This window comes from Phalacrocorax aristotelis, chromosome 8, assembly GCF_949628215.1.
Source record: "Phalacrocorax aristotelis chromosome 8, bGulAri2.1, whole genome shotgun sequence".
NCBI classification, from domain to species: domain Eukaryota; kingdom Metazoa; phylum Chordata; class Aves; order Suliformes; family Phalacrocoracidae; genus Phalacrocorax; species Phalacrocorax aristotelis.
This window is the reverse complement of record NC_134283.1, coordinates 33,187,474-33,201,537: the sequence shown is the minus strand read 5'-3', so window position 1 is coordinate 33,201,537 and position 14,064 is coordinate 33,187,474. Positions and strand designations below refer to the sequence as shown.

The window sequence follows — 14,064 nt, the reverse complement described above, 5'->3', positions numbered from 1 at the left end:
GAAGCTGACTTTTTTTTTTAAGTGTTTGGCTCCTGTTTAGACAACTGGATGAAATGGGCACATTTCCACATGTTCTAGGCACTTGGCATCTCTATCTGCCCTTCTTGGTCTGCACAGACCTACATTTATCCTACTTAAAAAGACAAGCAGGGTTGGGTAGTTCCACAGCAGTATTTGCAGACAGTGGGGTACTGGGCACATTATTAAAAATATGAGGGCAATTATTTGGGCTACAAAAATGGGCTAAGAAGTAAATGAACCCATCAGCCAAAAGATAAATCCTGCTCCTAATGTTGTCTCTTCTGATAATGGTGGCCACTGATAAAAGCTGAGAGGCTTAGCAGTGCTGAGTCAGAATTAGGGCAATTGTTCTCTGGGCTTTGTGCATCAGGTACATTATAGTAAAAACTTTTGGGATTTATAGTGAAAGGCTGTGGTCTCAAAAGTCATCCCACATGGTGAGGGGTGCCCAGGCCCACAAAGGGCAATGAGAGAGGTTTTAGCTGCATGTTGGGGTCACCCCCTCCCCTTGATAGACCAGCCCAACCCAGAGAGGATTCATTGGACATTCCAAAAGACTTGGTGGGGTAAGCAAGGAAAAAAAAACAGCAGGGAAATACTGGCAGAGAAGTAGTTTCTGCACTGGGTAGTAGGTACAACATAGTTGCACCCCTGGAGGACTATGTTCTGTGGTTTGTCTCATTAAATATATCAGCTTAGTGACTTAGGTGTTGTATATTAATTAATGCTTAAGGTTATTGTCGTTGCTGGGATTTACGGCATTGGGGCAAAACTTATTGCAGCTGCAGCACCCTCACACCCACTGCTGAACCACTGCTGTAGGTTCAATTTCATGACCCTATTTTTGTCAGTCCTACATCGTCGAGGGTAGAGGAGGAAAAACCTGTAACTGGAAAAGAGATCGTGTTGCATTTCTCCATCTTCTCTCCACCTGCACTTGATCACCTTGAGCCTGTCGATTGCTTTGGATGAGAAACTGAAGCCCACCTTAAATACTCATAACTCGTGGGTGTGACTTGCAGAATTCTACCAGCCGAGCTGCTGACCGGGCACAGCGGCTGCAGCAAAGGTGAGAAGGAGCTGAATGGGAGGAGGGTGGAAGCCGAGCAGGAGGGCCCGCAGGGGTTGGGCAGAGGGAGGGTCCTGCAGCAAGGATGAATCTCCGAGGGAGCAGAGGGGCAGGTCTCCAAGAAGGTGGTCGTCAAACAGACTGCAGCAACACACAGACGGCACCAGACCTGGCTAGAGGCCCATTTTTTTTCCGGAGCCCTGCGTTGATTTAACCCTCCCAAGCGGATGTACTTTAGCACTGCAGCAGCAGGTCCAGAAGTGCAGGCAGTTTGCGGCCCTTCCCTCCCTCCCCGCGCCCCCGAAGTTTCAGCAGCGAAGCCGGGGCGGAGACGAGGGGGAGGTGGCGGTGCGGAAGCCGCACCCCTCCCAGCTCGGCGGCGAGAGCCCGCGGCCACCGGGAGCGAGGGGCCCGGCTCACCGTGGGGCCGGCAACACGTGGGTGAGGACGGGGCGGCGGGGCAGGCGGCGCCGGGTCCCGCCGGGCGCGGGGGCGGCTCCCGCGGGCAGCCGTGTCGCTGTTCCCTCCCAGGTGCTGAACCGGAGCCAGCCGCGGCTTAGCGTCCTCCCCCGCCTCTTCCCGCGCAGCAGCTGGAGCAGGAGAAAGCGGATCCGGCGAGTCCCGGTCCCTCCTCCTTCCTCCTCCTTCTCTCCGGAGCCTCCTTCTCGGGCAGCCGGCGAGCATGGACCGGGCGGCGGCGGGGCCGGAGGCGGCCAGCGGCTGCTGCTTGCCGCTTGCATGAGGCGGCCGGGCAGCGGTGGCGGGGAGTGAGGCCGCGCCAGGGCCCGGCGCGGCGGCTCCGGGCTCCGGCAGCTCCCCACCCCCGCCGGCCATGGCGGCGGCTGCTCGGCGGAGCAGCGGCCGGGCGGTGGTGCTGGGCCTGCTGCTGCTGGGACTGTGCGCCGGGCGGGCGGCGGGCGGGCCGCTCCGCTACTCGGTGCGGGAGGAGCTGCCGCACGGCGCCTTCGTGGGCAGCGTGGCGAGCGACCTGGGCGTGGATCCGCGGCGGCTGGCGGCGAGGGGAGCGCGGCTTACCTCGGGCAGCGGCCGGCAGTACCTGGAGCTGGAGCTGGGCCGCGGGGCGCTGCTCGTGCGGGAGCGCATGGACCGCGAGGCGCTCTGCGAGCTGAGCCCCGCCTGCTTCCTCAGCCTGGAGTTGGTCATCGAGCAGCCCATCGAGGTGCACAACGTGGAGGTGGAGGTGCTGGACATCAACGACAATGCGCCACACTTCCCCCGCCAGGATTACCGGCTGGAGATCAGTGAGTCTGCCGTGCCCGGCGCTCGCTTCCACATTGAGAGTGCCCAGGACCCTGACGTGGGCACCAACTCTGTGCAGAGCTACCACCTCAGCCCCAGCCGCCACTTTGCCCTGGACCTTAAAGGCTTCCAGAGCAGCAGCAAGCTCCTGGAGCTGGTGTTGCAGCAGCCGCTGGACCGGGAGCAGAGTGCCCTGCAGCAGCTGGTGCTCACTGCTGTGGATGGTGGGGACCCCCCCAAGTCTGGGACAGCCCAGATCTCTGTGCGAGTTGTGGATACCAATGACAACCCACCTGCCTTTGACCGCTCCACCTACACTGTGAGCCTTCTGGAGAATGCCCCACCTGGCACGTTAGTGGTTAAACTCAATGCCTCAGACCCTGATGAGGGCTCCAATGGGGATGTGATCTATTCCTTTGGCAGCTACACCCCACAGAAGGTGAGGCAGCTCTTTAGTGTGGACCCACACTCGGGGGAGGTGAGGGTTAATGGTACCTTGGACTATGAAGAGGCATCTTCCTATGAGATCTATGTGCAAGCCACTGATCAGGGCCCTGTCTCTATGGCTGGGCACTGCAAGGTGCTGGTCAACATTGTGGATGCCAACGATAATGCTCCTGATGTGGTCCTGACCTCCCTGTACAGCCCAGTGCCAGAAGATGCGAAGGCAGGAACTGTGGTGGCCCTGATGAGTGTCACTGACCAGGACTCAGGGCTGAACAAGCAGGTGAGTCTGCGTATTCCCCCTGGCCTGCCCTTCACACTCAACTCTTTCAAGAACTCCTACACCTTGATCACCCAGGGCAAACTGGACCACGAGAAAGCAGCAGCCTACAACATCACAGTTACGGCTACCGACTCTGGGAGCCCTCCTCTATCCTCCCAGAAGGTGATCTATGTGGAGATCTCCGACATCAATGACAATCCTCCACACTTTGAGGAACCTGTGTACTCGGTTTACATCCCTGAGAACAACCCCCTTGGAGCCTTGCTGTGCACTATCAAAGCCACTGACCCAGATGTTGCCGAAAATGCCTATGTATCCTATTCTCTACTAGATGGGGAGATTGAAGGGCTACCTGTTGCCTCCTATGTGTCCATTAAATCTGATAGCGGCAACATGTATGCTGTCAGGTCCTTTGACTATGAGACACTAAGGGAGTTCCAGGTGGTTGTCCAGGCTCAGGATGCCGGGATCCCACCACTGAGCAGTACTGTCACTGTCCACATCTACGTGGTGGACGAGAATGATCATGCTCCACAGATTCTGTATCCTACCTCAACCAACACTTCAGCAGCCCTGGAGATGATCCCACGCTTGGCATATGCCGGATATTTGGTAACCAAAATTATAGCCATTGATGGGGACTCAGGACAAAATGCCTGGTTGTTCTTCCACCTGGTGCAAACCTCAGATCCAGGCTTCTTCAGAGTAGAGCGCCATACTGGAGAGATTAGGACTATTCGCAAACTGGGGGAAGACAGCCCACCTACTTTCAACCTGACGGTGGAGGTCAGAGACAATGGAGAGCCACCGATGTCCTCCTCAGTAGCCATCACTGTTGCCGTGGTGGACAGAGTTTCCAAAATCATCCCTGATAAAAGAAGGCACTTTAAAAGTCCAAGCAATTACTCAGAGATCACTCTTTATCTCATTATTGCTTTGAGCGCCATCTCCTTTGTTTTCCTTTTCACAATCATTGGGCTTACTGCTATCAAGTGCTACAGATACAGTCTGTATGGGGACTCCTGCTGTGCAGGGTTCTGTGGGGTCAGAGAACGGTGCCCTGCTGAATTATACAAGCAGGCCAACAACAACATCGATGCTAGGTTGCCCCACGGCTTAAAAGTACAACCCCATTTCATTGAAGTGAGGGGCAATGGGTCTCTCACTAAGACCTACTGTTATAAGGCATGCCTAACTGCAGGATCAGGAAGTGACACTTTTATGTTTTATAATACCTGTGGCCCAACAGGAACTACTGGTCCCTCTGCAGTGATGACCGAGAGGCATCTGACAGGACAGAGTGGGCAGAGTGCGCAAAACCTGATCATACTTAAAAATGACTCCATCACTCCTAATGAGGTGAGGCTTCTTTGCTAAATGGTCAGCGCCATGCTCTGACCAAATCTGTACTTCAGCAGAGGTTCAAACTGGAAAACTCAGATTGAGTGTATTACCTTTTGGGCTCACTGAAAGACAGCTACCAAACATGGTTCTAATGAATCTAATCTGTACAATGCATTTTGTTTCTAGGTAAATACTGGGGCTTTCAAGGTCCATTTGGTAAGTTCAGTATATGTGTCTGTTTGAGATTCACTTTATTTTTGCAGTGTATGCTGTAGAGAGTATTGCCTCCTTCCCTTTTACAGATCTGAAACTGCCTGCTGCCACAGAGTGCTAGGGAACTATTGATTTCATAGCAAGGCAAAGCTGTTGAATTTAGATATGCTTTGTTTACTAACGTGGACCTGTTTTAGTTGCCTGAAAACTGCAATCCCTCCTTTGATAGTGTTTGTTTTACCCCATGCTGTATTTCATGCTTTCTGGTCAGTGACAATGCAGTGCCGTCTCTGTAGATAATTATAGCAAGTTACCATCATTATGTTACAGTGTGACAAATTCTAACCTGCTGGCTTGCTATCGAGGATTGTTTAATACCTATGGTTTGACCAGCAGTGTATTAACCTTTTTAATATTTTCCCACTGTGAAGAATTAATGGTTGCTTTATGCCAGCATACAGGCAGTCTGCAGTTAGAGTGTGGTTTGCATGCTCTGTACGGTTTCCTTTCTACACATATTGGAACTAATCTGAGAAGCACTCACAGGAGAGACTAATTCTGATTCACAAAAGGAAATTTTGCAATTATTGTATGTTGTTTGTGCCCTACAATTGTGGTAGACATAAGATCAATTCGTGCATTAATGTGTGCTATGCTTCTAGACATGGGAAAGTTGGGGAGTAACTGGTGGGATAGAAAAGAGCCCGACTTGTATATTCTTGCCACAGAAATATAACTTCTTTATACTTATTCACATAGGAAGAAGTTAGCATCTTTTGCAACTGTTGTTTAGTTACACAAAGCTGCACAAATCTTAAGGACTAGCAAGTCTTGCATAAAAATGCTTTTAGAGAGTAATGATTATCCATTCAAAACTGATCCATTTAAAATTAACGCAGTGTTTTTCTAAAAATCACAGTGGCAATGTATGGGGAAAATATTTTTTTCTTTTTCTACACAGTTTTTGTACCTTAAAATCTTTCTGAGTGTAATAAAATGCCTGGAATCTGTTAGATATAGGAGGGAGCATGAGACATACTCTATAAGCATGTATGCTGAAGAATCACAGGGTGAAATATACACCTGATTTATATATATATAAATCTGATTTATATAAATATAAATCTGATTTTCTGGGGAAAAAAGAGGAGCAATAATTGAAAATGGCTTCACTTTGCATGCAAGGCCAGTAGGAAATTAGTTTAACAGACATATTCCTGTAACATTTTAGGGATCACTCCTCTGAATGCAATGAATTAGCAAATTTTGAACACCAGAGCAGATCAGGCAGTCACAGTAAAGCCAGCCCAAACTCGGAGTACAAAAGTAGGGAGATGTACAGGGCAAACGAAGGAATGCATGCCTGTGTAGAGTTATGATCCAAAAGAGGAATCAATTATTCAAATAATTCTGTGTGTTATAAACAGAGGTGAAATTCTGAAAAGTTCTACTAATCACAAGTTCTTATCTTAGGCCTTCTCTTCTTAAACTGTCCTGTGGTTGTACATACTGTGGAGATGTATCAGTGCCAGGTGTACATGACAAAATGAGTGAATTTTGTCATTCGCTATTACTACCATTCACTAATTGCCAGTCCCTAGCTAATCACATACTGTGAAATCCTGACTTTCCCTTGTTTCAAGCTCAGCATATGCACTGAAAATGCCATCCATTGCTTAGCAATACTGAATTCTACTTTTTAAGAATAATGATCTTTGTATTACTAGATCTTCAGAGAACTGTGTTTGTCTTTTTCATTAGAGTGAACTTTTAATCAGTCTTTAAAAGCCCATGTCTTCAATGGTGAAGCATAGCAACAGGCATCGTTGTACTTGCATTGATTTAGAAAGTTAATCTCTGATATGTTGTTACTTTTGGATAATGTGAAGAGGTCTTTTTTTTTTCCCCCTACAGTTTCTGGGAATTGATCTCTCATTAGTTCTTCAGTGATGAGGATGGGACCAGGTGAATGGGCTTTCTATGCATATGGTACATAGGGTTTCACAGAGGCTAATGTTTTCCAAATATTTATACAGTTAGAGGAAAAAGATATCAACGTTGTTTGGGATTAGTCTCAGTAACACTCCATGCAATAAGGTCTTAGTCCTTTTCATGTTCACTAGTAAGGTCAAAGATGCTAATAATTATTTTACACTAAGTTATGACTGACTTCATTGTGTCATTAGAAGGATGCAGTGGGAGGGAAAACCCAATATATTAAGGTTAGGTAGGGAATTATTTGTATCTGCTGAAGCGCTGATTCCTGTGTGACTATTCTGATTTGTACTGCTAGTGTTGTGATGGTGGGATGGGAGCTTGTTTCTGCAAGACAGCCTGTGCTTCTGCATTCACCGTGCTTGCCTGTATGGCCCTTTATAGTTTTATAAGAATGTTTCAAACCAAGTGTGTTTTGTAAAAGAAGAATTGTACTAACACAGCTTCACTGAAAACCTTAGAAAGTTATTGCTAGCAGGAATCTGGTGATAAGGATCAGAACATGGTGTTAATGGATACCGTGCTTTCATCAGCTAAATAACTACTGAAAGGTGACGAGGTAGGCCGTGTAGGCAAAATATAGAGGTAGCAAAATACTGTGGCTTTGTTGCTGGCACTGTGTGAGGTTATGGGCAGCCTGGATTCCTGCCTTTCAAAAGGGGGTGCACACAGATGTAAAGGGGGAGCATGAAGATGTGATTTTTTTTACTGGACACTGTGGGACTGATGATCCGTCATTTTTGGGAAGGTTTCAGTGCTTTAATCTGGAGTCCCTTTGCTCATATGCCTGTGAAGATGCCAAGTGGTACCTGAGTAGTTAGTATCTGGTTCTTGGTTTGTCTTTTCATCTCTCCTGTCTTGTTCTTAACATTCTGTGAGGTTAAGCTCATTCATTATGTCATGCGTTTCATGACAACCTTTTCCCTTCAATGCAGGGAACAACAATCAAATCATCATATGTTCTAATGGAAGTTTTCTGCCCCAGAAGGTAGCCTGGCACATTCCTAATGGTAAATGGCAGACTGGATACTTGATAGAAATAGATATCAGCTCTTATGATGTTTCATGTGATGTTTATAAATAAAATTGCATGGTGCTCTGTGCACTTTTCAGAAAGAACAAAAGCTGCACATTAGTGAAGGTAAGACCCAGGGGTTCATTGGAGTTTTAGGGTTGTTTGCTTCTGGCTTTTCCTCTGTATTTGCACTTCAAAACCAGCTTGCTAAACACATGGAAGAAGCCTAAACAACGTTTGAATTGAACACATCTTGTTACTGCTTTAAAACGCAAGCATGTTTTGGTGTCTAAATCTAGTAAACTCACAGCATTGTCTGGAGCAGTCTTTCCAAGAGATTTCTCACAGAGGCTTTAAAGGTATTAATGGTGGAACATCTTACAATCTCAGTTCAAGAATTTAAGCCTTCAAGAAATTCTCCAGCCCTTCTGACATTGTAAAGGTTAACTATGAATGTTTGTTGTGCTTAGTGGCAGCATCTAAACCTGTTCTGCTAAGCAGGGACAGTGCTCTGTGCTTCAGGGCAGTCAGACTCTTGGTTTGATTCTTAGTGCTGTGCCAGCAGAAATATGCATCCAATATTAAGCAGAGGAGTCTTACTTCTCTTGGACTCATTAACTATACTTTAGAGATGCACTTGCCTGTTCACTTCACCTTAGTTTTCTCAGAGCTAGGAATGCAAATTAACACTGCCAGGAAGAAAATCTCTGGGCTTCTGAATTACACCCTTTTCCAGTTTCCATTCTGATTTCTTATATGATAAACACATGTTCAGTCTATAAATAGTTTGTTCTCCAGATTAAATTAATTATAAACATTTACAGAAGGAAATCAGGAGTAGAAACCTCTGTTTCTCCACATGTGTCGGCATCGTCTCACTGGAAAATAAGCAGGGCTGTATGTGGTCAGGGGTTCTAAAAGGCCTTTTATTATTGCTTCAAAGTAGATATTTGATAAATAGACCTTACGTCATTCTGTTATGCATTTGTATGGAAATAGGAATAGAGTGGGATGTTTTTAGCAGTCTCATCATCTGGTAACTGTTTATAAATGTTTGATTCACACTTCTATACCTCAAGCTGGCTATATTCTAACACCCACTGATGTGAATGGTAGCTTTTGCATTGATTTTCATGAATATGGGATCAGGACAACATAAAAAAATTTTAGAAATTCTTTCCATCCCAGGGACAAATCCTTACTGTGTTAAAGTATTAGCTAAAAAAACAAAAGAACTAAGCAAAATGTTTGCAACAATGTTTTTTCAACTAAATTTATTCTCCATGAACCAATTAAATGATTCTTAAATTAACCCATGCTGTGCAATTTGAAAACACCTATGAAATTTTGCATGAGCTTTTTTGCTACTAAGATGGGTCCATTTTATATTATACATTCACTTTGTTTATCAGACTTTCAAGCAGGGTTTGTTTTTCATGACTAGTCACATTAATGCGTGTGGTTATGTGGTTGGCAAAATATAACCCTGGTGCCTGGAAGAACCAGCAAGAGCAAAGCATTGGTGTGAGGTGTTCAGCTAGTACAGTGGCAACCACTTCTGTAGGCACCTGGACAGATTTTGATTCATCCCACAACTATGATGATATGTGCTGTTACTAAACCAGAAAAACCAGGTGATGGGAGAAACAGGGAATGGTTGATTATTTTTGTGGTGGATCGTGTGATTTCGTGATTTCCCTCATCTCCACTGATGAGTAGTAAGGACAGGGCTACTGGATTTGATACATGGTCTCTGAAAACCTCTGAGGGAAGTGGCAGACTAAGATCATCTTAAAGTTAGTAGAATGGGCTGGCGTGTGATAAACAGGGACTTGTAATGAGTTGGAAGCTGGGAAGGTAAAAAGAACAATATTATCTTCGTCAGCATCGTGTGACATAGCTAGAGTATGGGGATATACAACTGGGAAGCATCTGGACCACTTCAGAGTCTGTATTCCTCTTTGTGCTTCCTCTCTGTACTCATGCTTCCCGGCCAGCTGTGCCTTGTCCTGGTGGCACTGATTATGACATGACACTTTTCATAGCAAAGCCTGGGACAGGGCTTTCAGAGGAGCCCATTGACAGCTGCTGTGCAGACTCCTGTCCCATGGGACTGTGCTGAAGACACTGCTCTATTTTGAGATGGGCCATATTGTGTCATGACACGGTGACTGTGTGCTCTGTGACAGCACATGTCAATGTGCCAGCTTTCGGTGGGTTGTCTGGTAAAGGTTGACTGTTCATAGCCAACCCAAGCATGCAGATACTGAATGCCTGTCTGATCTGTAAGAAGCAACATTGTTGCATCTGAACTGGGGAAAGAAATTACTGAGCAGGTTTGCTTCTACTATGCTGTTACTTCTATTATTGATCACGCTGTTTTGCTTTTCTCACTTCTAATTGCCCAAACTCATTTAAAGGTGTATTGAAACAACTTTTCTCTTATGACCAGAGGATCTGAAAGAATTAAAGTCTGTAACAAAAGAAGAAGCCATTTACACTGACAAAATTGGAATTTCACCAGTTTTGCCAGTTGCAGGACATTGGCCTGTGGTAACAAAAGTGTGGGACAAATGTGTCCCTTGCTGAGGTCTAAAAGCTTCCAGTCAAGCAGTGCACACACAGTAAAACAGGGTGATAATAGGTTTAGACAAAGACAGACTGCTGCACAACTGCCTGCTTCTTCTGTTCTTCCTGTGAAGACTTTTAAAAGTAGAGAAGTCCCAGACATAAATTTTTAAAATTAAAAACAAACAAACAAACAAAAACCTCAGTCCCTGAATGTATCTGAAAGTCAACTGTGGTAGTAGATCTTTCTATGTCCAGAGTATATTTTTCCAGTCCTGTCCCCTCCTTCTTCTGATCCTCTGGGCGCATCACTACAGCTCTGCCTAAAAAGTAATAGCAAATCGAGAAGTATTTGGGAGTAGCCACAAGATGCCACAGCCTCTGAAGTAGCCTTTGAAAATACCTCAGTCTCCTAATTACTGCTGTTTCTGTTATGTTGCCATGGTAAATGTTGGTCCATGCATGTGAAGTGAATGAATGATGAATTTCTAACTGATGAGTTTCTCCAGGCATCACCACCCTTTTATGATCTGGTGTCTGTAAGTTCCCACTGTAACAAAACATAGGTTTTTGTTCTCTAGCCAAGAGCTGGGAAGATCTCTGCTGAAAAACATAAATCTATATACTGTGAGCAAGTGGCCATTTTCCTCTTTTCTCACTCCTACCTAACTTGTGTTAGACTTTTCCAGCTCTTTGATGTAATCTCACTTCATCTGTGTCTTCCTTGGGACTGTGGTAAGACTCCTTCTCCTCCCACTGCCTATAAGCCTGTACAAACTAGTAACCCACACCTCTCACATCGCAAAAAAAAAAAAAAGAGCAAAGGTGCGTTTCCCCCACCCTCAGTCCAGCAGTTCCCCTGCTATCAGAAAATCCCTAGCAGAGGAAAAGCCAAATCTTCTGGTGTCAGTGCCCTTCACGCATCAAGAAGGACAAACTGAGGAGAGGGTCTGATCAGGGTGTGTTATTTTCTATCCTCTTTCATTGACTGTTACTACATGGTTTACTTTAGAGTTGCTCTGACGTACCTGGGACCGTGGCCAAAATGGAATGAATCAGAAAATACTGGAACCATGCATAATAGACAAGCCACTTTCTGCTAAACTCAGCAAAACCTGAGCATGCCAGAGAACCAGGGGCTATATGGGAAGGAAATTGCTAGCACAGATATTCAATGTGTGGTTGCAAATAGCAGCTGCCTCACTTTTGTGTAATTCAGACCATAAAGAATACTAGGATGTACGTAATCCAAAAGCATCTTGCTCTTGAGTGATGCTGTACCGAGGAAACATGATTATAGAGTGATAGTGTACATTGTAATTGCTCCATTTTTATTTCAATAACACCTATTGATCCAGGGAAAAGCAGACCCCAAACCTCAAGAGGAAAGACAGACTTGCCTTTAAATAATTCAGAGCATTCAACACTTTTTTTTCCTCTTTCAAGTAATGGGACAAACTTAATTTCTGATCTGCCTCCAATAGCTTCAAGAGAATTAAACCATTAGTGTCATTTATTATTTGTGCGTTTGGCACTGCACAAGACACACCAGGAATGAGTGTAGTCCATTATGTTTTGGACATAAGTTCTCTCTTGGAATTCAGGTGCCTGAAGTTAAGCATTGGTTGCGATATCACCTACAGAATAATGTTTTGAGAATCCTAAGAAATAACCTTGTTATGTGCTTAGGGCTTAATTTTAAAGGACCTGAGCTTGCATTCAGTGGCTGTAGTTGAAAACTATTGTGATGGTCCCCAGACAATGTAAAAGAGGTTTTCTGGAGCAATTTTTAACCAACAGAGGATTTCTTAACTATCTCCTTATTTAGCAAGCCATTCTGCAGCAGATCAGCATATGCTGAGGTTTGTTGCGTAAAGGATATTGCTGGCTATTTTCCCCTTCCATCACTTATGCCTTTCATGAATATGGAGAATGTATTCTTGATATTATGAAAGAACAAGTCTGCCTTTGATCAAAGACTTGCCGCAGTCTGCAAATCTGATAGAATCTAGTGCAGTCCTCTGCAGTACACTAAATGCCAGCAGAAACCTTACAGCAGACAGACTACCCTGCGTGTACCCTTCACAGGGGGTTGTATTTATATGTCACCAGGCAGCTGCTATTCAGTGAAGGAGCTCAAGTTTCCTTGGCTTATCAGGTAAACAAACAATGTGTATTATGGGTTTATGATGGTTTTTTTTTTCCTGTGCCCAGAATGTTGATAAATGTACGAAATAACTGCCTACCAGTTTCCAGCATTAAACGTCATTCCACAAAGGTCATCTCTAGCCAAAGGCTTTGGCATGCAAACAAGTTTCTTTGTTATAGAAACAATCTCTGTGTGTCCATTTGGGAGTTTCTTTGGATTTGTAAAAGGATTTGGCAGTTCTGAATGGTCACAAAAATTGAGTAGCTCCATATAGACTATTCTGACAAAATTAGCCAGATGCATACGCTTTTCAGCATGTTTAGCATACATTAACAACATTATCTTGGGCTTTTGTTTCTACAGCCAAAACACCCCAATCCTGACTGGCGTTACTCTGCATCCCTAAGGGCAGGAATGCAAAGGTATGTGTGGTGTTTCCCCACATGAAGGGGAATTCTGTCTTTGACCTCTGTGAAAGGACAAAGCTGGCTGACTCCTCTAATGCCCTAGACCGAAGATATCTGTATGCTGAGATAGTTCTGCTGCTGTCACTTCCAATCTCCAAGTGTTACAGATTCAGTCTGACTGCATCTTATGCTATTATTATACTACCATAGGTCTGTGGGTTTTTTTGTTTTACCTCCTGCTTTTTTATATATTGACTGTCAAGGCACAATTGCTCCAATTATTGAATTATTTAACTGTGATTATACGCTTCCTGTTTACTTTAAAGCTCCCTATACTCATCTATGCTGATATGTTTCAATATACTGTGCTTAGCATTTTCCATCTTCTTGTTTCATGTTACCATAAAAGAATGCTGCTCCTGCAGTTGGTTTATTAACCATGTGGTGCAATCAAGATGATTAACACAATTTAAAGGATATGTTGAAGATATAAAATGGATTTTCAAAGAAGAAAAATTGAGGCTGTGTCCAAATCTATTTAGACATCTTTGAAAGTCTTCTGCCTAACATCGCAAGCAGTCTCTGCTATAACTTGCTACTGAAAACTTCTCTCTGAATTGTTCATGAGAACCATTCAGTAACCCAGGAAAGTGGAATCTGTTAAAGTAGCATAATGACAGAAGCTCAGAACCAACTCCACCAACTTTTTATTACTTGATTTAATGCTAATACATCATAACAGCAAAGAAGGTGTGTAACTTACTTGTTAGTGACTTCCAGTCAATGAAAACAAAGTGTCCTACAAGTATGTTTGTTTTATAAACAAACTGCCCAGGGCAGCGGGGAACTGTATAATCTGATTATGATATATGCTTATTCAGTGCTGTGCATATGGAGGAGGCAGGAGTCCTACGTGGAGGACCAGGAGGGCCGGATCAGCAGTGGCCAACAGTCTCCAGTGCTACTCCAGGTAAGGATGTGAAAATCCAAATATATGTGAGGAACTGATGTTAACTGAAGTAGATTTCCTAATGCTTCCATCTTAGTTTTTCTTCTGTTTTCTGGGTCTGAGTAAAGTTGTTGTAAAGTAGTCTGTGGAATCTAGATAGAGTGGAATAATAAAGCATAAAATACATCTTTTTCTTTATTCAGTCTCAGATGAGCAGTGGAGATAAGAGTCCTTCATCCCACATTTCATCCTGCCCTTTAGATGTTATTGGTTTGTGTAATGAAAGGGCTTCGGTTCTGATGTGTGTATTCAGATTCAAAATGCTTGGGTCTAGAGCTGATTTGCCC

At 44.6% G+C, this 14,064-nt stretch overlaps 1 protein-coding gene across 8 annotated transcripts in view; it reads left to right on the top strand.

Moving 5' to 3' along the window:
• LOC142061378 (protocadherin alpha-C2-like) overlaps window positions 1-14,064 on the top strand; it is a 102,845-nt gene that overhangs the window by 49,697 nt on the left and 39,084 nt on the right. For 4 of the 8 annotated variants that reach the window (XM_075102326.1, XM_075102328.1, XM_075102323.1 and 1 more), the window contains exons 2-3: window positions 12,725-12,783; window positions 13,650-13,738. In XM_075102326.1, coding sequence (XP_074958427.1) covers window positions 12,725-12,783; window positions 13,650-13,738 — 148 coding nt within the window. Of the gene's footprint in view, window positions 1-1,550; window positions 4,437-4,607; window positions 4,638-12,724; window positions 12,784-13,649; window positions 13,739-14,064 lie in introns of those variants that run through there. The other 4 variants (XM_075102330.1, XM_075102324.1, XM_075102331.1 and 1 more) reach the window with 4 other exon arrangements.